At 41.9% G+C, this 25387-nt stretch overlaps 1 protein-coding gene across 1 annotated transcript in view; it reads right to left on the bottom strand.

Annotated features, from left to right (window-relative positions):
* The window catches only part of LOC115125369 (integrin alpha-2-like), a 52144-nt gene that overhangs the window by 2576 nt on the left and 24181 nt on the right, over positions 1-25387 (bottom strand). Inside the window, exons 3-26 of the mRNA XM_065007554.1 lie at positions 22194-22303; positions 21749-21840; positions 21158-21272; positions 20877-21004; positions 20398-20546; positions 19867-20017; positions 19483-19648; positions 19195-19268; positions 18949-19087; positions 18539-18684; positions 18057-18200; positions 13494-13697; positions 13222-13352; positions 12487-12650; positions 12156-12304; positions 9995-10105; positions 8758-8843; positions 6441-6582; positions 6246-6338; positions 6058-6134; positions 5759-5945; positions 5535-5645; positions 5258-5368; positions 90-203 (exon numbers count right to left, since the gene is read on the bottom strand). Coding sequence (XP_064863626.1) covers positions 90-203; positions 5258-5368; positions 5535-5645; positions 5759-5945; positions 6058-6134; positions 6246-6338; positions 6441-6582; positions 8758-8843; positions 9995-10105; positions 12156-12304; positions 12487-12650; positions 13222-13352; positions 13494-13697; positions 18057-18200; positions 18539-18684; positions 18949-19087; positions 19195-19268; positions 19483-19648; positions 19867-20017; positions 20398-20546; positions 20877-21004; positions 21158-21272; positions 21749-21840; positions 22194-22303 — 3094 coding nt within the window. The remainder of the gene's footprint in view (positions 1-89; positions 204-5257; positions 5369-5534; positions 5646-5758; positions 5946-6057; positions 6135-6245; positions 6339-6440; positions 6583-8757; positions 8844-9994; positions 10106-12155; positions 12305-12486; positions 12651-13221; positions 13353-13493; positions 13698-18056; positions 18201-18538; positions 18685-18948; positions 19088-19194; positions 19269-19482; positions 19649-19866; positions 20018-20397; positions 20547-20876; positions 21005-21157; positions 21273-21748; positions 21841-22193; positions 22304-25387) is intronic.

Below are 25387 nucleotides of genomic sequence, written 5' to 3'. Positions count from 1 at the left end.
AATGAGGTGATGTCTGGACACCATTAAAGAGGAGGAGAAGCAAGCATGTAAACAATGTGGAACAGACACATTTGTCTGTCTATACTTACAGCAGCAAAGGTACCGTTCCATATCCGCGTGGTCACGTTCACAAAGAAATCACTCATCATCCCCATGTCTTTCAGGACACATTTCATAGGCTGGCACTTGGCTGTCTTACAGTTCTGGAAGAATCCGAAAACAATAGATGGGTCATTCCTACCATGCGGTGCCTTTTCTGTCCCGAGGAAATACCACTTCTTATTTAGTGTAAAATGTGGAGAACAAAAGGCTTTAAATATAAGGTCAGGTGTCCTTTACCTTAAAAGAACAACAAAAATATGGATCTTGAAAGGGAATTTTCTGCATTTTGAATGTAGGATGTAGGTGTTTTTGCCATGTTATTCATCAACTTCCACAAGAAACATAAGCCTTAAAGTAATAGCATAATTAAAATCTTTCTTCATTATTTTATAGCCCTATTTAAATTCTCTCTCATCAATGTTTTTTTCCCTCATGATTATTGTATTTATTATTATTTTATTTAGGATTTTCTGAGTGTCCCTGATATCACTTTCCACCCTGTTAGTTTGTTTTAATTCTCCATCTAAGAAAACAACCCCTTCCTACAATGACACCACATTCAGGAAGTGTCATCATTTCTTTGGTGGGAAAACAATAGTGCAAAGCTAAATAAGTGTAAACATTCAGCTGTATCTATTCTTCCATGTTTCATGTTGTTAGTCTGTATGTCCCACTCATACATTTCCACCCTGCTAGGCTTAATTATAGAGAAAAATCAACAAAATTCCAAAATGTTAAAATATGTTTGATAGAGAAGTTAAAATCCTGTTCAAGTGTTCAACATTATGCTAGCTCGAACTTGCTTGCTCACAGAGCTATGGCTAATTTGAACAAAGATGGCATTGACAGACATGACAGCACTGCTTCTAGCTCCTAAGCAACTTTGCAGTATTTGTTTTTTTGTGTGTCATTTCTTGGCCATCACTAGCCGGCTACCACCTGGTAACTCAACCCTGCACCTTAGAGGCTGCTGCCTTATGTACAGTGGGGAGAACAAGTATTTGATACACTGCCTGATTTTGCAGGTTTTCCTACTTACAAAGCATGTAGAGGTCTGTAATTTTTTATCATAGGTACACTTCAACGGTGAGAGACGGAATCTAAAACAAAAATCCAGAAAATCACATTGTATGATTTTTAAGTAATTAATTTACATTTTATTGCATGACATAAGTACTTGATCACCTACCAACCAGTAAGAATTCCGGCTCTCACAGACCTATTAGTTTTTCTTTAAGAAGTCCTCCTGTTCTCCACTCATTACCTGTATTAACTGCATCTGTTTGAACTCATTACCTGTATAAAAGACACCTGTCCACACACTCAATCAAACAGACTCCAACCTCTCCACAATGGCCAAGACCAGGGAGCTGTGTAAGGACATCAGGGATAAAATTGTAGACCTGCACAAGGCTGGGATGGGCTACAGGACAATAGGCAAGCAGCTTGATGAGAAGGCAACAACTGTTGGCGCAATTATTAGAAAATGGAAAAAGTTCAAGATGACGGTCAATCACACTCGGTCTGGGGCTCCATGCAAGATCTCACCTAGTGGGGCATCAATGATCATGAGGAAGGTGAGGGATCAGCCCAGAACTACACGGCAGGACCTGGTCAATGACCTGAAGAGAGCAGGGACCACAGTCTCAAAGAAAACCATTAGTAACACACTACGCCATCATGGATTAAAATCCTGCAGCGCACGCAAGGTCCCCCTGCTCAAGCCAGCGCAAGTCCAGGCCCGTCTGAAGTTTGCCAATGACCATCTGGATGATCCAGAGGAGGAATGGGAGAAGGTCATGTGGTCTGATGAGACAAAAATTTAGCTTTTTGGTCTAAACTCCACTCGCCGTGTTTGGAGGAAGTAGAAGGATGAGTACAACCCCAAGAACACCATCCCAACCGTGAAGCATGGAGGTGGAAACATCATTCTTTGGGGATGCTTTTCTGCAAAGAGGACAGGATGACTGCACCGTATTGAGGGGAGGATGAATGGGGCCATGTATCGCGAGATCTTGGCCAACAACCTTCCCTCAGTAAGAGCATTGAAGATGGGTCGTGGCTGGGTCTTCCAGCATGACAACGACCTGAAACACACAGCCAGGGCAACTAAGGAGTGGCTCCGTAAGAAGCATCTTAAGGTCCTGGAGTGGCCTAGCCAGTCTCCAGACCTGAACCCAATAGAACATCTTTGGAGGGAGCAGAAAGTCCGTATTGCCCAGCGACAGCCCCGAAACCTGAAGGATCTGGAGAAGGTCTGTATGGAGGAGTGGGCCAAAATCCCTGCTGCAGTGTGTGCAAACCTGGTCAAGAACTACAAGAAACGTATGATCTCTGTATTTCCAAACAAAGGTTTCTGTACCAAATATTAGGTTATTCTTTTCTGATGTATCAAATACTTATGTCATGCAATAAAATGCAAATGAATTACTTGGATAAAAATTGATTTGATTTTGGATAAATTGGATAAAAAGACGTGCCCGTTTTAAGCGCAATATTTTGTCATGAAAAGATGCTCGACTATGCATGGAATTAACAGCATTGGAAAGACAAAACTCTGTCGTTTCCAAAACTGCAAAGATATTATCCGTGAGTGCCCCAGAACTAATGCTACAGGCGAAACCAAGATGAAGTTTCATACAGGAAATGCCCCAGATTCTGAAGGCGCTGTGTTCCAATGTCTCCTTATATGGCTGTGAATGCGCCAGGAATGAGCCTGCGCTTTCTGTCGTTTCCCCGAGGTGTCTGCAGCATTGTGACGTGTTTGTAGGCATATCATTGGAAGATTGACCATAAGAGACTACATTTACCTGGTGTCCCGCCCGGTGTCCTGTGTCGAAATTATTGCGTAATCTGTAGGTCCATGCACGTTCCATTTCTTCAGAAGAGAAAGTAAAATGCCACGATGGATTTTATCGTCGATAGATATGTGAAAAACACCTTGAGGATTGATTCTAAACATTGGTTTGCCATGTTTCTGTCGATATTATGGAGTTAATTTGGAAAAAAGTTCGCGTTTTAATGACTTAATATTATTATTTTATTTTTTCCTTACCCAAACGTGATGAACAAAACGGAGCGATTAGTCGACACAAATAATATTTTTTGTAAAAACGGAACATTTGCTATCTAACAGTCTCCTCATTGAAAACATCTGAAGTTCTTCAAAGGTAAATTATTTTATTTGAATTATTTTCTGTTTTTTGTGGAAAATGTTGCATGCTGAAAGAGGCATAATCCTATGCTAGGCTATCAATACTGTTACACAAATGCTTGTTTAGCTATGGTTCAAAAGCATATTTTGAAAATCTGAGATGACAGTGTTGTTAATAAAAGGCTAAACTTGAGAGCAAATAGATTAATTTCATTTCATTTGCGATTTTCATGAATAGTTAACGTTGTGTTATGCTAATGAGCTTGCGGATATATTTACACAATCCTGGATACAGATTTTTTTTCGTAGCTAAACGTGACGCAGAAAACGGAGCGATTTGTCCTAAACAAATCATCTTTCAGGAAAAACTGAACATTTGCTATCTGAGAGTCTCCTCATTGAAAACATCCGAAGTTCTTCAAAGGTAAATGATTTTATTTGAATGCTTTTCTGGTTTTTGTGGAAAATGTTGCATGCTGAAAGAGGCATAATCTATGCTAGGCTATCAATACTGTTACACAAATGCTTGTTTAGCTATGGTTCAAAAGCATATTTTGAAAATCTGAGATGACAGTGTTGTTAACAAAAGGCTAAGCTTGAGAGCAAATAGATTAATTTCATTTCATTTGCGATTTTCATGAATAGTTAACGTTGCGTTATGGTAATGAGCTTGAGGCTGTATTCACGATCCCGGATCCGGGATGGCTCGACGCAAGAAGTTAAAAATCATACAATGTGATTTTCTGGATTTTTGTTTTAGATTCCGTCTCTCACAGTTGAAGTGTACCTATGATTAAAAAAATTACAGACCTCTACATGCTTTGTAAGTAGGAAAACCTGCAAAATCGGGCAGTGTAGCCTAGTGGTTAGAGATGTTGGATTAGTAACCGGAAGGTTGCAAGTTCAAACCCCCGAGCTGACAAGGTACTAATCTGTCGTTCTGCCCCTGAACAGGCAGTTAACCCACTGTTCCTAGGCCGTCATTGAAAATAAGAATTTGTTCTTATCTGACTTGCCTAGTTAAATAAAGGTTAAAAAAATAAATGAATACTTGTTCTCCCCACTGTACATGGAATCACTGGTCACTTTAATAATGTTACATACTGCTTTACTCATCTCATTTCAGTATTCTACTGTATTTTAGTCAATGCCACTCTGACATTGCTTGTCCTAAAATGTATATATTTCTTAATTCCATTCTATTACTTTTAGATTTGTGAGTATTGTTGTGAATTTGTAGATATTACTGCAATGTTGGAGCTAGGAACACAACCATTTCGCTACACCCAAAATAACATCTGCTAAATGTGTGTATGTGACCAATGACATTTGATTTTGATTTGATTTGAATTTGGGCTCCAAATGTCCACCCTGTTAGGATTATGCACCTGAAAGGTTATAAAAAGAACCTGAAAAAACAAATAAAGTGCCTGAGCTTGACCAATATGTTTTTCAATATGTCCTTTTTTCTGATTAGAATGCAATTTTTATTTTAAATATATATAATTTTTTCCTCAAAAGTTATGAGTTCCAAAAGGCACCGCATCGTAGGAATGACCCAGGTATGCATTCAGAGGAGATCATTAGATGTAAAACTGAACCACCCAGGTATGCATTCAGAGGATATCATTAGATGTAAAACTGTGAACCATCGTAGGAATGACCCAGGTATGCATTCAGAGGATATCATTAGATGTAAAACTGTGAACCATCGTAGGAATGACCCAGGTATGCATTCAGAGGAGATCATTAGATGTAAAACTGAACCATCGTAGGAATGACCCAGGTATGCATTCACAGGAGATCATTAGATGTAAAACTGTGAACCATCGTAGGAATGACCCAGGTATGCATTCAGAGGATATCATTAGATGTAAAACTGAACCATCGTAGGAATGACCCAGGTATGCATTCAGAGGAGATCATTAGATGTAAAACCTTGAACCTCTTTGTCTCTCTCTGTCACAAACAATACACACAGGAATGCACACACAAACGCACCAGCTCCTCTGTGCTCATGAGGTTCTCCTTGGAGAAGGATGGTGTGTAAGGCTTCTCACTGATCTTCAGAGGATTGACGAGGCTGGCTACTTCACAGCTAACATCTCCAGCCTGCAGAACAACAAGAGGGCAACAGTCAATCTCTTTAAAATATAACTAAGTCCATCAGAAAGGTAATTCTTGCCAGATTCTCCCCCGTCAAACCTGGGATTTGAACCAGCAACCCTGGGCCATGCCTAGTTATTTAGAAACAGGTTGACTGGTTATTTTTACTCACAGGTGCAGTGTTGACTCCTGTCACATACAATAATGGGTTGCCTCCTGCTGTATCGCTGGGCAGTGAGACTGTGAGGTAGGCAATATTCACTGGGAAATTCCCTGTAGAAACCTGAACAGAAGAGAAAACACTTGTCTTACCATTTATACCACAAGGGGGAAGTATTTTACCACAGACTGACTGACACATAATGACTGTGTACCTGTTTGTGCATTATTTCTCACCTTCAGAGAGAATTTTAACTCAGGACCGATGTCATTGAAAGTATTCACTGTGGTCTTCACCTCATTGTCCATGTCAACCACGTAGAAATTGAGATTTGCTTCCCTGGAGAGAGCGATCTCTGAATCATAGTGGACAGGGATGGAGATAGAGGCGTGGTTGTCTGAGGGGTTCACCTCTGTGCTGTCACTGTAATAAGCACATGTAATCAATCAATCAGTCATGTAACAGAAGATCCATAGGACTAAGAGAGATTACTATGTGATCAACAAACAAGCAAGTTCTGTGTACTCCTTCCTACCTTAGAGCTTCAAAGCTCACGTCGGCTTCGGTCTGCAGTTGATTCAGATTGAAGTCAAAGTTGATTACGAATGTCACCTGCAGGGAACAGATGTGTATTGTTTAGGAAACGACAACCCTGGCTGACAAGGAAAGAGAGAGAGACCTACACACACGCCCATAGTTTTTCGTTTTGTCGTCAGGTCTTACCTCCTGGGTCTTCCTTAAAGCTGGGTATCCCACCTGGCACGAGAGGCTACGAGTCTCTCGGGTGGAGCTACACTTCACCTCTGTTTCATCACTCTGAAATTAATCCCACAATTTTAGGGAATGTTTACTGATAAATATGCAAATAGTCATCCTATAGTGTGTGTCATGCTAAACATCAAAGAGGCTGATCCATACTGGAGGAGTGATGGAGGCGTAGAAGAGGTTTTTGGAGTATGTGGCCATGACTCGGGTGTTGTACGCATTCTCCTTCTTGTTGGTCACAGACACAGTGAAGGACAGCCTCTTGTTCTTAAAGCTGACCAACATCTTAGATGAGCTGCAAAACACAAGACTCATTTTACTCAAAACAATACAGAGGGGATAAGAATGAATGTTAAAATATACCTGCAGTATGTGAGTGGGATTGTTTCAGTGCTTTGTAATGAAGACACTATATTATGATGGGGTGAGACTGTTTCAGTGCTTTGTAATGAAGACACTATATTATGATGGGGTGAGACTGTTTCAGTGCTTTGTAATGAAGACACTATATTATGATGGGGTGAGACTGTTTCAGTGCTTTGTAATGAAGACACTGCTTTGTAATGAAGACACTATATTATGATGGGGTGAGACTGTTTCAGTGCTTTGTAATGAAGACACTATATTATGATGGGGTGAGACTGTTTCAGTGCTTTGTAATGAAGACACTATATTATGATGGGGTGAGACTGTTTCAGTGCTTTGTAATGAAGACACTATATTATGATGGGGTGAGACTGTTTCAGTGCTTTGTAATGAAGACACTATATTATGATGGGGTGAGACTGTTTCAGTGCTTTGTAATGAAGACACTATATTATGATGGGGTGAGACTGTTTCAGTGCTTTGTAATGAAGACACTATATTATGATGGGGTGAGACTGTTTCAGTGCTTTGTAATGAAGACACTGTATTATGATGGGGTGAGACTGTTTCAGTGCTTTGTAATGAAGACACTATATTATGATGGGGTGAGACTGTTTCAGTGCTTTGTAATGAAGACACTATATTATGATGGGGTGAGACTGTTTCAGTGCTTTGTAATGAAGACACTATATTATGATGGGGTGAGACTGTTTCAGTGCTTTGTAATGAAGACACTATATTATGATGGGGTGAGACTGTTTCAGTGCTTTGTAATGAAGACACTATATTATGATGGGGTGAGACTGTTTCAGTGCTTTGTAATGAAGACACTATATTATGATGGGGTGAGACTGTTTCAGTGCTTTGTAATGAAGACACTATATTATGATGGGGTGAGACTGTTTCAGTGCTTTGTAATGAAGACACTGTATTATGATGGGGTGAGACTGTTTCAGTGCTTTGTAATGAAGACACTATATTATGATGGGGAATCCTTTAACAGTGTCACCATTAACTGGAGCAGTGAAAATAAAATATATCATGCTACCCCTCTGACTGGCCGAGGTGCTGTCTGTCTGTAATGTCTGTCTGTCTGGTCTGCTCTGCTCTGGTCTGCTCTGGTCTGGTCTGTCTGTCTGTCTGGTCTGTAATGTCTGTAATGTCTGTCTGGTCTGTAATGTTTGTCTGTCTGTCTGGCCTGTAATGTCTGTCTGTCTGTCTGTAATGTCTGTCTGGTCTGTAATGTTTGTCTGTCTGTCTGGCCTGTAATGTCTGTCTGTCTGGTCTGTAACGCCTGTCAGTCTGTAATGTCTGTCTGTCTGTAATGTCTGTCTGGTCTGTAATGTCTGTCTGTAATGTATGTGCTGTCTGTATGTCTGGTCTGTAATGTTTGGCTGGTCTGTAATGTCTGTCTGTCTGTAATGTCTGTCTGTCTGTCTGTCTGTCTGTCTGTCTGTCTGTCTATCTGTCTATCTGTCTGTCTGTCTGTCTGTCTGTCTTTGTCTGTCTTTGTCTGTACTGTTTGTCTGTACTGTTTGTCTGTACTGTTTGTCTGTACTGTGTGTCTGTTAATTACTCGCTGGGATTCAAACAAATCGCACTGCACTTAACTGTTAAAGGTAATTATGTTTGAGCCGACATCCATAGTGTTTACTGTCAATGCTATCATGTCAGGGAAATTGATTTTAAAAGTCAAGTTCAGTGCAATGTTGCTACATTGTGGTGTGTTTGAATCATGGCCTCTGTCTTTCAACTTATGAAACTATCTGAATTTATTTTCTTTAACCAGCAAGGCTTGATAGAGGAAGTTTATTCTCACTAAAGTAGACCAGCAGAACAGAAAATGACTTATTTGTCCGGTCCCACAGAAAAACATTTTGGAATACTGTGTTTGCTATTCATGAGATCTTATAGGGAGTGTTAATTTCTGATTGTTTATTTCACTTTTGTTTGTTGTGTTTCACATGCTTTGGCAATGTAAACATATGTTTCCGCCAATAAAGGCCATTTGAATTGAATTGATTTAGGTTTAAGGTAGCCTGCACCACTGAGTGCCGTGTTCAGTATGGATTTACTATGCTGGATTGAGAGTGTCAGATCTCACCTGGGAATCATCTCTCCTTTCTTGACGTTCAAGAGCAGGTCACTCTCACACAGCTCATCAGAGCCACAGTCTTTGGAGAATGGGATCTGTGTTAAGAGTGTTAAGAGAGACATGACACTCTGTTTATGGGTTGAATTGGGAATTCAGATGTGGAGGTGCCCTATCCCAGTTCTACATCCCAGTTCAACTCTAACCCCAGCCTCAACCACAACCCTAATCCTAGCCCTAACCCTAGCCCTAGCCTCAACCTCAACCACAACCCTAGCCCTAAACCTAGCCCTAGCCTCAACCCCAATCCTAACCCCAGCCTCAACCACAACCCTAGCCCTAACCCTATCCTCAACCACAACCCTAACCCTAGCCTCAACCACAACCCTAGCCCTAAACCTAGCCTCAACGACAACCACAACCCTAACCCTAGCCTCAACCACAACCCTAGCCCTAACCCTAGCCCCAACCCCAATCCTAACCCCAGTCTCAACCACAACCCTAGCCCTAACCCTAGTCTTAACCACAACCCTAACCCTAGCCTCAACCACAACCCTAGACTCAACCACAACCCTAGCCCTGAACCTAGCCTCAACCACAACCCTAGACTCAACCACAACCCTAGCCCTAGACTCAACCACAAATCTAGCCCTAACCCGATCCTCAACCACAACCCTAACCCTAGCCCTAAACCTAGCCTCAACCACAACCACAACCCTAACCCTAGCCTCAACCACAACCCTAGCCTCAACCCCAACCCTAACCCTAACACTAATCTAACCCTAACCCTAACACTAGCCTCAACCACAACCCTAACCCTAACACTATCACTAGCCCTAACCCTAGCCCTAACCCTAACCCTAGCCCCAACCCTAACCCTAACCCCAACCCTAACCCTAACCCTAGCCCTAACCCTAGCCCTAACTCTAACCCTAACCCTAACCCTAACCCTAGCCCTGCACTAACACATAAAGCACAGATACTACCATCAATAGACATTTAAAAAAACTTCAAGCAACTGCCAATAGCGTGCAAAGCTGTCATCAAGGCACAGGGTGGCTACTTTGAAGAATCTCAAATATAAAATGGTTTGATTTGTTTAACACTTTTTTTGTTTACTACATTATTCCATATGTGTTATTTCTTCACTATCATTCTACAATGTAGAAAATAGTAAAAAATAATAATAAAGTTGTGTCCAAACTTTATACTGGTACTGTATACTCTATCACATATTATTGAAACTCACAAAGAACTCCCATGAAGTAGGACGGAGGACATCTAGAACAGGACTGGAGTCTGGGTCATGCAGAGCGATGTCCACACGCAGACCGATGGAGCTCACAAAGTCAGGGGCCTCCTGGCAGACAATAAGATAGGATTTATTTGATTTGTTTCATTCATTTGACTGGGAACATGTGCAACACAACAAACATTGTACAACATTTTAGCTACATACTGTACATAGCTAATTCTCTACAGGATCAGAACTTAGTAACATTTTTGGAATTGTATAAGGAAAACCACATGAGAATACAGGAATGTAGTGTACTTTATATCCTTTTTAATGTTTATACATACATGTAAATATTAGTCTTGGCAATGTTCTTCAAATAATAATATATTTATTTTTAAAGAGATTGATATATTAATGACATGTACCAATTGATTCTTGAAGAATATAACTTATAAATGCCTCATGAGCTTAGTTCAACTGTCGTACCCCATCAGTACCTTAACTTCTTGGTGACTGGGAGGCAGTATTGAGTAGCTTGAGTAGAATATGCATATAATTAGTATATTTGGATAGAAAACACTCTGAAGTTTCTAAAACTGTTTGAATGATGTCTGTGAGTATAATGAGTATAATATAACTAGTCAGACGAAAACCTGTGAAAAATATCGTCGTTTTTCAACTAATTCCCTATTGAAGATACAGTGGGATATTGGTCATGTTGCACTTCCTAAGGCTTCCACTAGATGTCAACAGTCTTTAGAACCTTGTTTGATGCTTCTACTGTGAAGTGGGGCCGAATGAGAGGGGAATGAGTCAGAGGTCTGGCAGAGAGGCACGAGCTCGTGACGCGCGGTCATGTGAGAGTTACCTCACGTTCCATTGCTTTTCTATAGACAAAGGAATTCTCCGGTTGGAACATTATTGGAACATTATTGAAGATTTATGTTAAAAACATCCTAAAGATTGATACTATACTTAGTTTGACATGTTTCTATGACCTGTAATATAACTTTTTGGACTTTTCGTTCGACCTTTCGGCTGGACATGCACGCGCGTTTGGATTTGTTTACCAAACACCCTAACAAATGAAGGTATTTGGACATAAATGATGAACTTTATCGAACAAATCAAACATTTATTGTGGAATTGGGATTCCTGGGAGTGCATTCTGATGAAGATCATCAAAGGTAAGTGAATATTTATAATGCTATTTCTGACTAATGTTGACTACACAACATAACGGATATATCTTTGGCTGTTTTGGTCTCTGAGCGCCGTACTCAGATTATTGCATGGTGTGCTTTTTCCGCAAAAAAAATTTGAAATCTGACACAGCGGTTGCATTAAGGAGAAGTTTATCAAAAGTTCCATATATAATAGTTGTATCTTTTATCAATGTTTATTATGAGTATTTCTGTGAATTGATGTGGCTCTGCAAAATCATCGCATGTTTTGGAACTACTGAACATAACACGCCAATGTAAAATTAGATTTTTGGATATAAATATGCACTTTATCGAACAAAACATACATGTATTGTGTAACAAGTCATCTGATGAAGATCATCAAAGGTTAGTGATTAATTTTATCTATATTTCTGCTTTTTGTGACTCCTCTCTTTGGCTGGAAAAATGGCTGTGTTTTTCTGTGACTTGGTGGTGACCTAACATAATCGTTTGTGGTGCTTTCGCTGTAAAGCCTTTTTGAAATCAGACACTGTGGCTGGATTAACGAGAATGTTATCTTTGTATGCTTGAGGAATTTTAATTATGAGATTTTTGTTGTTTTGAATTTGGCGCCCTGCACTTTCACTGGCTGTTGGCGGGGTGGGACGCTACCGTCCCAAATATCCCAGAGAGGTTAAACATAAGCTTGTTTTACTCCAATGTTTGTAAACAATGTAAATGTGAACAACAACTGTATAGCCTCAAAACATGGTTAAAACTATAATTTTTATATCATGGATTGGTCAGTCCTTGCATCCATAGCTCTGTCTATGAATTTGAGAGTGGTTATGCTTTGTTATTGTTTCAACTGCAGATTGCCCCTTTAAGTGTTGAAAGGATGCTTCCTCCATTCAAAATGAACACAATCAATCAATAAGACCTGATGAAGGAGGAAAACCAGACACACTTCATTCAGCAAACCATCATTTCATATTATCTATCTTTACCTGAACAAAAACCTCATAGGTGTCACAGAGCTCCCTGGTGGAAACCCGGATGTCTTTCTGCAGGACTCTCTCCGAGTTACTGAACTGACCTCTGGAGGTGACACGAGACGACTGGAGATCAGCATCCAGGGTCAGGTTGTACCTGAGAGCTGAGGTGAGACGTAACAGAGGCAACAAGACACAATTAGAGGGCGCTAAGACCATTGCTATGATGTGAGAAGCCCCTGTAATACTGAACGTGGCCACTGATATGGAGAGGGGAAGGGAGAGGGAGAGGACAAAAGAAGGAGAATGAGAGAGAGATAGATTGACACAGGAAAGCAGGGCTTACCCACAGGTCCTACAGGTATCTTGGGCCTGAAGGTTGCACTGAAACAGACAGTGGTATTGAAGCAGGACACCAGCCTCCCACTGACCCTGCACGTCTTACTCAGGATGTTGACCTTGTCAGGGTTAAAGGTCGCCCTCGCTGTCACCACGGCCAGACCTCGAGACCTGGGAGAGGAACAGTCTACTGAGATTTCTTGTCATAATCCTAATCATTAAGTCATACTGTAGGAGTCAACTTTAGATTGGTTGATTGATTCATTCCTTTATTGGTTCATTGATTGGTTAATTGGTTGACTGACTGGTTGATTCATTCTTTAAATAATGATATAATGGACATCAGCAGCTATGTAGAAGTGGTTAGCAGCAGTGTCAGACCCAATGGGGAATGGACATTATTGTATTTCAGCAAGCTGTTCTGCTCTTCATATGGAGTGGGACGAGAGAACAACACTCAATTAGTTTACACAGTTAATAGCAAGCTGTCCATGAGACAGCACATCTCCCTCAGTCAACTAAAACTTGAGGAGACAAGTATTGGATGTTTCTCTCACAACCTACTGTAATTCCATTGGTTTGGTTTAGAGTTACTTTCACCCAAAATAAGTTGGCCAGCTGCTAAGAACAGCTGGCAACTTGAGTGGGACGTGTTGGAATTGTGGGAAACAAAATTATATAGTTGGGGGGGGGGTGGAACAGGGTTAATACAAAGAAAAGAGAAGAAACTAGCAAATCTCACCAGAGCTGGACCACCTTCCCATAAGCCCCCACTGATACATCTGGGATGGTGTCATCGTTTAGGTCAGAGTTGGCGTCTAGGGACCGCCCAAAATACTTCAATGCAGGGTCCAGCTTGGAGCCCAGGATTCTCTGAAATGAACAGGATAAAAGATGATCTCACAACTGGATCTCACATCCAATGCTCACGTTGACTGATTTCTAACATCCTGAGCACCATCTGCATCATCAGCAGGTCTGTATTCAGAGGACAGTGTTGAGTCCTGTCGCTACCTGAGAACACTGTGTCCTCAGTTTCTTCTTGTCCCCGTTGAAGACATAAATGACCCCCCTGTTGTTGTCTTCCAGCGGGGCTCCCACCACTACATCACTGTAACCATCCATGTTGAGGTCAGGCACCGCTGAGATGGACATCCCAAAACGAGCGTTGTCCGCCGGGGACGGACCCCTCAGGATCCCCTGGTCACTTAGGATGCCCTAGAAACACCAATGCAAAATAATTCATATTGAATATATTGTAAGTGTGCTTAGGATGATCTCTTTCAGAATGTCCTGAACCACTGTGCTCAGAAGTTGTGGTGTGGAGACCAAACTGAAAGCATTAGATGAAATATACAGCATTGATTGGGTCTGCCCTCAGAAAAGAGATGAAAGGCTTTAGGAAGATGTGCTGGGCATTGTCGTGAGAAAGCTTTGGGAGTAGGTTACAGTACCGTAGAGTAGAGTACAGTACATATAGTAGACTGCAGTAGGTTACAGTACCGTAGAGTAGAGTACAGTACCGTAGAGTAGAGTACATATAGTAGACTGCAGTAGGTTACAGTACCGTAGAGTAGAGTACAGTACCGTAGAGTAGAGTACATATAGTAGAGTAGAGTACAGTACCGTAGAGTACATATAGTAGACTGCAGTAGGTTACAGTACCGTAGAGTAGAGTACAGTACCGTAGAGTAGAGTACAGTATAGTAGAGTAGAGTACAGTACATATAGTAGATGGCAGTAGGTTACAGTACCGTAGAGTAGAGTACAGTACCGTAGAGTAGAGTACAGTACATATAGTAGACTGCAGTAGGTTACAGTACCGTAGAGTAGAGTACAGTATAGTAGAGTACAGTACAGTACATATAGTAGACTGTAGTAGGTTACGGTATAGTAGAGTACAGTATAGTACAGTACAGTACATATAGTAGACTGCAGTAGATTACAGTACCGTAGAGTAGAGTAGAGTACATATAGTAGACGGCAGTAGATTACAGTACCGTAGAGTAGAGTACAGTATAGTAGAGTACAGTACATATAGTAGACTGTAGTAGGTTACGGTATAGTAGAGTACAGTACAAAAAAACATTGATTGAACCTTTATTTAACTAGGCAAGTCAGTTAAGAACAAATTCTTATTTACAATGACGGCCTACCAAAAGGCAAAAGGCTTCCTGCGGGGAAGCAGGAATATATATATATATAGGACAAAACACGCATCACGACAAGAGAGACAACACTACATAAAGAGAGACCTAAGACAACAACAACTTTATCTTGGCCAGGTCGCAATTGTAAATGAGAACTTGTTCTCAACTTGCCTACCTGGTTAAATAAAGGTGAAATAAATAAAAAATAAAAAACATAGCATGACAGCAACACATGACAACACAGCATGGTAGCAACACAACATGACAACAACATGTTAGCAACACAACATGGCAGCAGCACAACATGGTAGCAGCACAAAAAAGGGTACAAACATTGTTGGGCACAGAGAACAGCACAAAGGGCAAGAAGGTAGAGACAACAATACATCACGCAAAGCAGCCACAACTGTCAGTAAGAGTGTCTATGATTGAGTTATTGAATGAAGAGATTGAGATAAAACTGTCCAGTTTGAGTGTTTGTTGCAGCTTGTTCCAGTCGCTAGCTGCAGCGAACTGAAAAGACAAGTGACCCAGGGATGTGTGTGCTTTGGGGACCTTTAACAGAATGTGACTGGCAGAACGGGTGTTGTATGTGGAGGAGGAGGGCTGCAGTAGTTATCTCAGAGTATCTCAATGTACAGTACAGTAGACTACAGTAGGTTACAGTACAGTAGAGTACAGTAGTGTACAGTACAATACACTACAGTAGGTTACAGTACAGTAGACTACAGTAGGTAACAGTACAGTAGACTACAGTACAATACACTACAGTAGGTTACAGTACAGTAGACTACAGTAGGTTACAGTAGAGTACAGTAGAGTACAGTACAGTAGACTACTTGTTGAGATGCTTGTTCTAGGTCCCAAGAAACAAAGAGATCTTCTGTTGAATCTGACAATTAATCTTAATGGTTGTACAGTCGTCTCAAATAAAACTGTGAAGGACCTCGGCGTTACTCTGGACCCTGATCTCTCTTTTGAAGAACATATCAAGACCATTTCGAGGACAGCTTTTTTCCATCTACGTAACATTGCAAAAATCAGAAACTTTCTGTCCAAAAATGATGCAGAAAAATTAATCCATGCTTTTGTCACTTCTAGGTTAGACTACTGCAATGCTCTATTTTCCGGCTACCCGGATAAAGCACTAAATAAACTTCAGTTAGTGCTGAATACGGCTGCTAGAATCCTGACTAGAACCAAAAAATTTGATCATATTACTCCAGTGCTAGCCTCTCTACACTGGCTTCCTGTCAAAGCAAGGGCTGATTTCAAGGTTTTACTGCTAACCTACAAAGCATTACATGGGCTTGCTCCTACCTATCTCTCTGATTTGGTCCTGCCGTACATACCTACACGTACGCTACGGTCACAAGACGCAGGCCTCCTAATTGTCCCTAGAATTTCTAAGCAAACAGCTGGAGGCAGGGCTTTCTCCTATAGAGCTCCATTTTTATGGAACGGTCTGCCTACCCATGTCAGAGACGCAAACTCGGTCTCAACCTTTAAGTCTTTACTGAAGACTCATCTCTTCAGTGGGTCATATGATTGAGTGTAGTCTGGCCCAGGAGTGGGAAGGTGAACGGAAAGGCTCTGGAGCAACGAACCGCCCTTGCTGTCTCTGCCTGGCCGATTCCCCTCTTTCCACTGGGATTCTCTGCCTCTACCCTGTTACGGGGCTGAGTCACTGGCTTACTGGGGCTCTCTCATGCCGTCCCTGGGGGGGTGCGTCACCTGGGTGGGTTGATTCACTGTTGTGGTCGGCCTGTCTGGGTTGGCGCCCCCTTGGGTTGTGCCGTGGCGGAGATCTTTGTGGGCTATACTCGGCCTTGTCTCAGGATGGTAAGTTGGTGGTTGAAGATATCCCTCTAGTGGTGTGGGGGCTGTGCTTTGGCAAAGTGGGTGGGGTTATATCCTTCCTGTTTGGCCCTGTCCGGGGTGTCCTCGGATGGGGCCACAGTGTCTCCTGACCCCTCCTGTCTCAGCCTCCAGTATTTATGCTGCATTAGTTTATGTGTCGGGGGCTAGGGTCAGTTTGTTATATCTGGAGTACTTCTCCTGTCCTATTCGGTGTCCTGTGTGAATCTAAGTGTGCGTTCTCTAATTCTCTCCTTCTCTCTTTCTTTCTCTCTCTCGGAGGACCTGAGCCCTAGGACCATGCCCCAGGACTACCTGACATGATGACTCCTTGCTGTCCCCAGTCCACCTGGCCATGCTGCTGCTCCAGTTTCAACTGGCCTGGGCCCTAGGACCATGTTCCAGGACTACCTGACATGATGACTCCTTGCTGTCCCCAGTCCACCTGGCCATGCTGCTGCTCCAGTTTCAACTGTTCTGCCTTACTATTATTCAACCATGCTGGTCATTTATGAACATTTGAACATCTTGGCCACTTTCTGTTATAATCTCCACCCGGCACAACCAGAAGAGGACTGGCCACCCCACATATGCTCTCTCTAATTCTCTCTTTCTTTCTCTCTCTCTCGGAGGACCTGAGCCCTAGGACCGTGCCCCAGGACTACCTGACATGATGACTCCTTGCTGTCCCCAGTCCACCTGACTGTGCTGCTGCTCCAGTTTCAACTGTTCTGCCTTATTATTATTCGACCATGCTGGTCATTTATGAACATTTGAACATCTTGGTCATGTTCTGTTATAATCTCTACCCGGCACAGCCAGAAGAGGACTGGCCACCCCACATAGCCTGGTTCCTCTCTAGGTTTCTTCCTAGGTTTTGGCCTTTCTAGGGAGTTTTTCCTAGCCACCGTGCTTCTACACCTGCATTGTTTGCTGTTTGGGGTTTTAGGCTGGGTTTCTGTACAGCACTTTGAGATATCAGCTGATGTACGAAGGGCTATATAAATAAATTTGATTTGATTTGATTTGACTACAGTAGGTTACAGTACAGTACAGTAGAGTACAGTACAATACACTACAGTAGGTTACAGTACAGTAGACTACAGTAGGTTACAGTACAGTAGACTACAGTAGGTTACAGTAGAGTACAGTAGAGTACAGTACAGTAGACTACAGTAGGTAACAGTACAGTAGACTACAGTACAATACACTACAGTAGGTTACAGTACAGTAGACTACAGTAGGTTACAGTAGAGTACAGTAGAGTACAGTACAGTAGACTACAGTAGGTAACAGTACAGTAGACTACAGTACAGTAGACTACAGTAAGTTACAGTACTGTAGAGTACAGTACACTACAGTAAGTTACAGTACTGTAGAGTACAGTACAGTAGACTACAGTAGGTTACAGTACAGTAGAGTACAGTACAATACTGCACAGTAGAGTACAGCACAGTGGAGTAGAGTGCAGTACAGTAGACTACAGTAGGTTACAGTACAGTAGAATACAGTACTGTGCAGTACAGTAGAATACAGCACAGTGCAGTAGAGTACAGTATGTGTGGCTTACCTTGGTGAAAGAGAGGAGATAGACCTTCCCAGTCTCCTTCTTCTGTTCATTCATGAACATGGGAGCGCCGACCAGCAGTATATCAGACACACCATCTTTATCCACATCCAGAGGACAGAGTACACTGCCATAGTAGGAGCCTATCTACAGAATAGAAAGCACATGGAACACACAGTATCTTCAGAGCCTATCTACAGAATAGAAAGCACATGGAACACACAGTATCTTTAGAGCCTATCTACAGAATAGAAAGCACATGGAACACACAGTATCTTTAGAGCCTATCTACAGAATAGAAAGCACATGGAACACACAGTATCTTTAGAGTCAGTGAGTAGAAACAAAGGACAACAACATTAACAAGTCAGATATGATAGATCACACATAGATAATAGAGAGAACAGAGATAATAGAAAGCTATGACATCTACCACCAGAAAAAAGGTACATGCTCTTCTCTGTCAGCCAGTCCCACCCTAATACCTGATCTCCTCTCTGGGAGTCTATGACGGTGGGTTGTCCTTTGCTGTTGATGATGTACACTATGACCTGTCCAGTGTGGTTGGACCGAGGAGCGCCAGCCACGTAGTACTCCGTGCTGCCATCATTCAGCGTTGTCACAGAGTAGCCTGAACCGAACAGCCAAACAGAACATTATGGACTGATCTGTAACAATATCCAGTGCTAGAGGTTTTACTGCCAGTCACAATGTAAATCAAGATATATTTAGTTTGAGCTCCAATAAACATTCAAATTGGCTTAGAAATTGTTGGAAAATCAAGAGGCGTAAGAATGGCTTGGTGCTGTATGATAAACCAACAATAAAATAGCACTGCTTAAAATGAAGATAAAGGAGCAAATATTGACTTGTAAAACATATCAAACTCACATACCTAATAGTGAACTGTGGTTTCTGTCCTCTAGAATGTTCTCGAAGGCCGTCTTGGGGAAGATGTCTGATTTCTGAGGAGTGTAGTGAACCACAGTACCACTCCAGCCATAGGCCCCCACTGCACCCAGCATCATCATATTCTAGAACAAGTGGGAGAGAATGGCCTGTTTAAACATGCTGAATAGTGGCTTACATGTTGGAAATACATGTGGAGGTTTGTGTGATAGTATCCATAGCCCATACATACCTGCTTCTTGGTTTGGTGGGCACTGAAGCCCACTTGGGACATCTCCATCTGAAAATCACCCCCTTTCCCAGTACCTGTCTCTCGAGACAACACACAATGAAAAGATTAGTGGCTTTGTTTAGTGTCCTGTACAGAGTAAGACTGCTACCTTCTTAAAAAGGTAACATGTCTTCAAGGTCCATTCATATTGAAGGAATGTATATAGGTCGATATTTTTTCATTATGGATACAAATTTGACCTCTATAAAAAAAAATGTGAATAAATGACTTTATAAAACGGTAGTGTACCCTCTATATTGAAGATTCTGTCTCCCAGAGTTCCAGCGATCTCAAGCAGAGCTTCCTCAGCTGACACATTAAAGAAGTACCTGTCTGTCGGGGTACTGGCGATGGACTTGATCTCAGCAATCAGGTTTTTAGTGTCGATGTCATTCCTTATGTAATACCCGAGGACCTAGAAACATAATAAATAATACATCTTAAAGCGATTTATATTAGAATGAAAGGGACGATTAATCAAACATAAAAATGTCATGTTATAAAGGGATCAAACAGTAAATGTTAATACCTCACACTTAACACTGTATATACGTATGTATACCTATGTGCCTTTTGCTAAAGAGAGACAAACCTAGATATATATACGTCAAGCTAAATGTGATATTAACTTACAGCAATACCAAACCGGGTGATCTTCTCCTGCTCACACTTCCCGATGACGTCGTCTTTGAGGCCCTTGTCGTGAGACTCTCCATCCGTCACCACCACCATCACCTTGCTGGCTCCAGGTCGGGCACCGTTCGTAGGCAGGAACGCCTGCCGTCTGAGATGCACACTCAATAGGTGTCAAACAGCAACATCCATCTCAAACCCAAGTCAATAGCAATAAGCATAGCTTCTAAAACGCTTGTTCTGAACACATTTTATTGTGTTGGATTCCATTGAATTCCATTCTTCCAAGTGTTGTATTCCTTTCCATTCTATTCAAGTGTTCCATTCTAACCCCCTTTTTTGGGGGGTTTCAGTTTGCAAATAGAGGTTCTAATCCTTTTGTTCAAGTCTTTTTATAAATATGTTGAGTCAACAGAGGCAGGATATGTTTATTTAGAATACATAAGGACCCATTGACTACCAGAAAACAAGAGGAAATTACTGAGAATGTTGGCATTGCAGTCAGGGAAAGTGTTGCTCACTGAGACGCACCTGGCAAATTCAATGGCCCGGAAGGTGTTAGTCTCCAGGCCTGACTTCTGGGGTATGTTCGCTGCGGCCGCAATGATTGAGTCTTTGGTTTTGTAGGAGTTCAGATAGAATTCAAAATCCGGATCAACCGCGTACTGTATAATACTTACCTGAAAGCAAAAACATAAAGTCAACAAACAAACTGATAGGGACAAATGCATGTCATTTACTTGGGCCAGGATTCAATCCGACAGTGGGTTGTCGGCAATGCGGCTTTTAAAGGCAATTTCAAAATGAGACGAAATATGCATGGTTTATCTTGAATGAGGAACATTGCCTTTAAAAGCTGCATTGTCGATTGCATCCGGCTTTTGACAATTCCTATAAATAAATGTCAGTCGTGGCATTTCATTCTACCGGAGCCCAGGTAGAAATGATGTACAGAAATTATGTTGTACAGAAATTATGTACAGTACACTGATAACTGTGATCCCACTTACCTGAGTATTGTCAGGTCCAATATCCAAGTTCTCCAACAGTTTCTTGAGGAAAGCCACAACTGGTGGCCAGGGATATATACTGTTAGAGCCATCCAAGACAATAGCAATATCCATGGGACCCCCACAAGCTGGAAAGACGGTAGCCATGTATAACTCCAATTACAAAGGGGTGTTAAATATGATATACAGCAGGACTTCATTTGTACTTTTAATCAAAGGTGAAAACAATACAGAATTCGTATTCTAAGGATACACATGTCAAAATGATTGTGGACTCTTACTCTGAAGGGCAGGTGAGAATGAAGACAGGGGGGTGAAGAGAGGGCTGACTTCTGCACAGATCCCTGGGTAGTAATATTGACTGCCACATTTCTGAGCCCACAGAGGTCCACATGTCTACCAGGAAAAGAAGACGCATGAGACATCCAAAACAACCTTTAGGCTATCAGCCAATCCCAAACTGATCTTCTAGGAGTTTTCCAACTGTACAATCAGATATAGGTTAAATCTGCTTACCATGAATACATTTTTCCCTTGTGACCGTGCGGGCTAGGGTATCTCAGTTTAGGGTAGCTAGGGTAACAAGGGTATCTAGGGTTAGGTTAGCTAGGCTTAGGATATCTAGGGTTAGGTTAGCTAGGCTTAGGATATCTAGGGTTAGGATAGCTAGGATATCTAGGGTTAGGGTAGCTAGGGTATCTAGGGAATCTAGGGTTAGGGTAGCTAGGGTAGCTCGGGTTAGGGTAGCTTGGGTTAGGGTAGCTTGGGTATCTTGGGTTAGGGTAGCTAGGGTTAGGGTAGCTAGGGTTAGGGTAGCTAGGGTTAGGGTAGTTCTACAGCTGTACAGAAGTAGTGATGTAAAATTGAATTACCATAAATGTATCTTCTGTAGCTGTACGGGTTAGGGTCAGCCCCAGGCTCATGTTGACATTGACATTACTCACTGTTGATATGCTGACTGAGTCTGTAACAGGAGAGGACGAACAGTTAGTACACTGTACTTACAGGAATAATTATGCTGCAATAAGAAAAACACTTTAAAGTGTTATTGAATACATTCTCATGGTGTAATTACAGAGGTTTACTAGCATTCATTAAAACACAAAATGAGCACAGAGTTCAATGAGAACTCTCAACTCTGAACAAAATCCCATCCTAACTTCTGTGGCCATAATTCTGACTGACAGACAGATTTGACCGGATTCAAAGAGATTTAAAGGAATGCTATGGTAAAACACAAGATAACACTACACGAGTCACACAAGGATTGCTAAAAGAATAAGAGTTGGTTATAGAAATTAGCTGGAGCTGTCTTACTTTGCAGGTTGAGTCTCTGACATCCTGAACTGGCCCCTCTGATCTCACACTTGTAGACGTCTCCTTTCCTGTCCTGGTTGTATCCACTCCAGGGAGAACCAACCAGCAACCTGGGGGGAAACACACACACACACACACACACACACACACACACACACACACACACACACACACACACACACACACACACACACACACACACACACACACATAGTTATTTACAATGGTGTGAAGATCTAAATTACTTCATTAATGGCAACTACTGTAATGCCATTGTCAGGAAATAGTTGGATACAGTACCATACATTCACAACAAGACAATTAGAATAACATGATCTGTAAGCAGAGTTTGTTCTTTTCTACAGGTGTGGAAGGTAAACACATACTCTACCAACATCATCACAGTTCATCTTAGGGTGGAAGGTAAACACATACTCTACCAACATCATTACAGTTCATCTTAGGGTGGAAGGTAAACACATACTCTACCAACATCATTACAGTTCATCTTAGGGTGGAAGGTAAACACATACTCTACCAACATCATTACAGTTCATCTTAGGGTGGAAGGTAAACACATACTCTACCAACATCATCACAGTTCATCTTAGGGTGGAAGGTAAACACATACTCTACCAACATCATTACAGTTCATCTTAGGGTGGAAGGTAAACACATACTCTACCAACATCATTACAGTTCATCTTAGGGTGGAAGGTAAACACATACTCTACCAACATCATCACAGTTCATCTTAGGGTGGAAGGTAAACACATACTCTACCAACATCATCACAGTTCATCTTAGGGTGGAAGGTATAATAAGCACCTTAACCCCGAGGGGCAAAGTGCAGACATGTAGGGTCTTAATTTGATCAAATCAAATTTATTTATATAGCTCTTCGTACATCAGCTGATATCTCAAAGTGCTGATCACTCTTTTGTTGCAGAGAATTTTCCTGCACAGCAGGAAATACAAACTTGTAGTGTGTTCGAGGTTTAAAAAGGCTTCTAAAAATTGTAATTTCGACTTTAGAATGTTAGACTTGATTTCCCCCTACGAAAAATGTATCAATCCCTATCAAATAAATGTCCATTATATAAATCCACATAATAAAGGATTATTCTCCTGCTGTAACAAACTGGCTCAAATTAAGATCCTACATCTGTAAGGGGATGTTTTCAGTCTCCTTCTGTTGCATGAGAAGGAGAGAGCCATAATCAGTGGCAGTCCCGTTGTCTGCTGCTGGTGGATCAGGAGCTGGGTAACCATGGTGATTACACAGCATTACCACCATGTGAGTCAGCCAGTCAGGACATACATGCCCACTACATTACACAATGTGATGTCAAACACCCTCCCATAAAAACCAGCCACACATATTACCCTTTCTTGATTAGCTTATATACACACACACGCACACACACACACACACACACACACACACACACACACACACACACACACACACACACACACACACAGACACAGACACACACACACACACACACAGACACAGACACACACACACACACACACACACACACACACACACACACACACACACACACACACACACACACACACACACACACACACAACAGCCCAATCCATTACACATGACACATCATGGAGGAAAGCCCCACCTTGCTAGACTACACAGTGTGGACAGACAGACCACCTAGCGTTTCTAAACTGTTGACACACAGATGGACTCACTACAACATCCTGTGAGGTACAGTATAACAACACAACAGCACCACTCAGACTGAGAAAGAGTGGGCACAGACATACTGAAAGTATGGCCATTGGGGTGTGTCAGTGAAGTCTTGCTGTGTTTTGATTGGCCATTCATGAGGGTACATCTGGAGTTCTGGGAATACCTGTATGATGTTCTATTGCAAACAAATCTATATGTTGGTGTGATATTAAACCTAGTAAAGACTGAATGAAAGTCCATAGCATCAGCTGGATGCAGGACTTGATGGACGGTGGGCAAAGTTCTTCGCAAGCCTGGTGTCACAAAGAAGAGAAACATGCCTTCCACTGGCTACAGAATACACACTATTGTGTTGTGCTTCTCATTGCTGGTGTTAGATGAACTGCTACCATTAAGTATACAATTCTTGGTATTTGTGTTCAATGTTGTTTCCTGGAATATTCCAAAACTCCCCTTATTTAATTGTGCTTCATAGGAATAGTGATTCAGCAAGTAGTGTGATTCAGAGGGTGATAAACGTCCCCTGACTTTGTGTTAGAGCCAAAACCTACACTCTGAGACAGGAAGCCGCCAATTAGACAAAGGGAGTGTACTTTGACCCCGGATTTCTCTGTGATGTCATACATTCAGCCTTTCAATACAACAAGGCACCTCTATTCTTTGGGGTTCACAGGGACTCTGGGTTTTCCCTATATTCACTCACTGTTTTTATCCTTTACCCTCCTCGTCTCCTCGTAAAGTGGGGTATTTGTCAAGATGAAAAATGACCAAACAATAAATCTCTACTAGTTTGAGAATCAGTCTCTGCTACCCAGGCTAAATCTCTACTGTTATTCTGCAATAAACCCAGTGTCATCCACCAGCTGACTCTCTATCTGTTGAATTAGTCCGGGGACGAGGTTAGTCAAAACCTTTTGAATTAGCCCACGGGGAGGAGGTTAGTCAAAACCTGATGCATTAGCCCGGGGAGGAGGTTAGTCAAAACCTGTTGAATTAGCCCGGGGAGGAGGTTAGTCAAAACCTGTTGAATTAGTCCGGGGACGAGGTTAGTCAAAACCTTTTGAATTAGCCCACGGGGAGGAGGTTAGTCAAAACCTGTTGAATTAGCCCAGGGAGGAGGTTAGTCAAAACCTGTTGAATTAGCCCGGGGAGGAGGTTAGTCAAAACCTGTTGAATTAGCCCGGGGAGGAGGTTAGTCAAAACCTGATGAATTAGCCCGGGGAGGAGGTTAGTCAAAACCTGATGAATTAGCCCTGGGACGTTGTTAGTCAAAACCTGTTGAATTAGCCCACGGGGACGAGGTTAGTCAAAACCTGATGAATTAGCCCTGGGACGAGGTTAGTCAAAACCTGATGAATTAGCCCTGGGACGAGGTTAGTCAAAACCTGTTGAATTAGCCCGGGGAGGAGGTTAGTCAAAACCTGTTGAATTAGCCCGGGGAGGAGGTTAGTCAAAACCTGATGAATTAGCCCTG

This window comes from Oncorhynchus nerka, linkage group LG22, assembly GCF_034236695.1.
Source record: "Oncorhynchus nerka isolate Pitt River linkage group LG22, Oner_Uvic_2.0, whole genome shotgun sequence".
NCBI classification, from domain to species: domain Eukaryota; kingdom Metazoa; phylum Chordata; class Actinopteri; order Salmoniformes; family Salmonidae; genus Oncorhynchus; species Oncorhynchus nerka.
The sequence above is the reverse complement of the archived record's forward strand: the minus strand, read 5'-3'. Positions and strand labels throughout refer to the sequence as shown.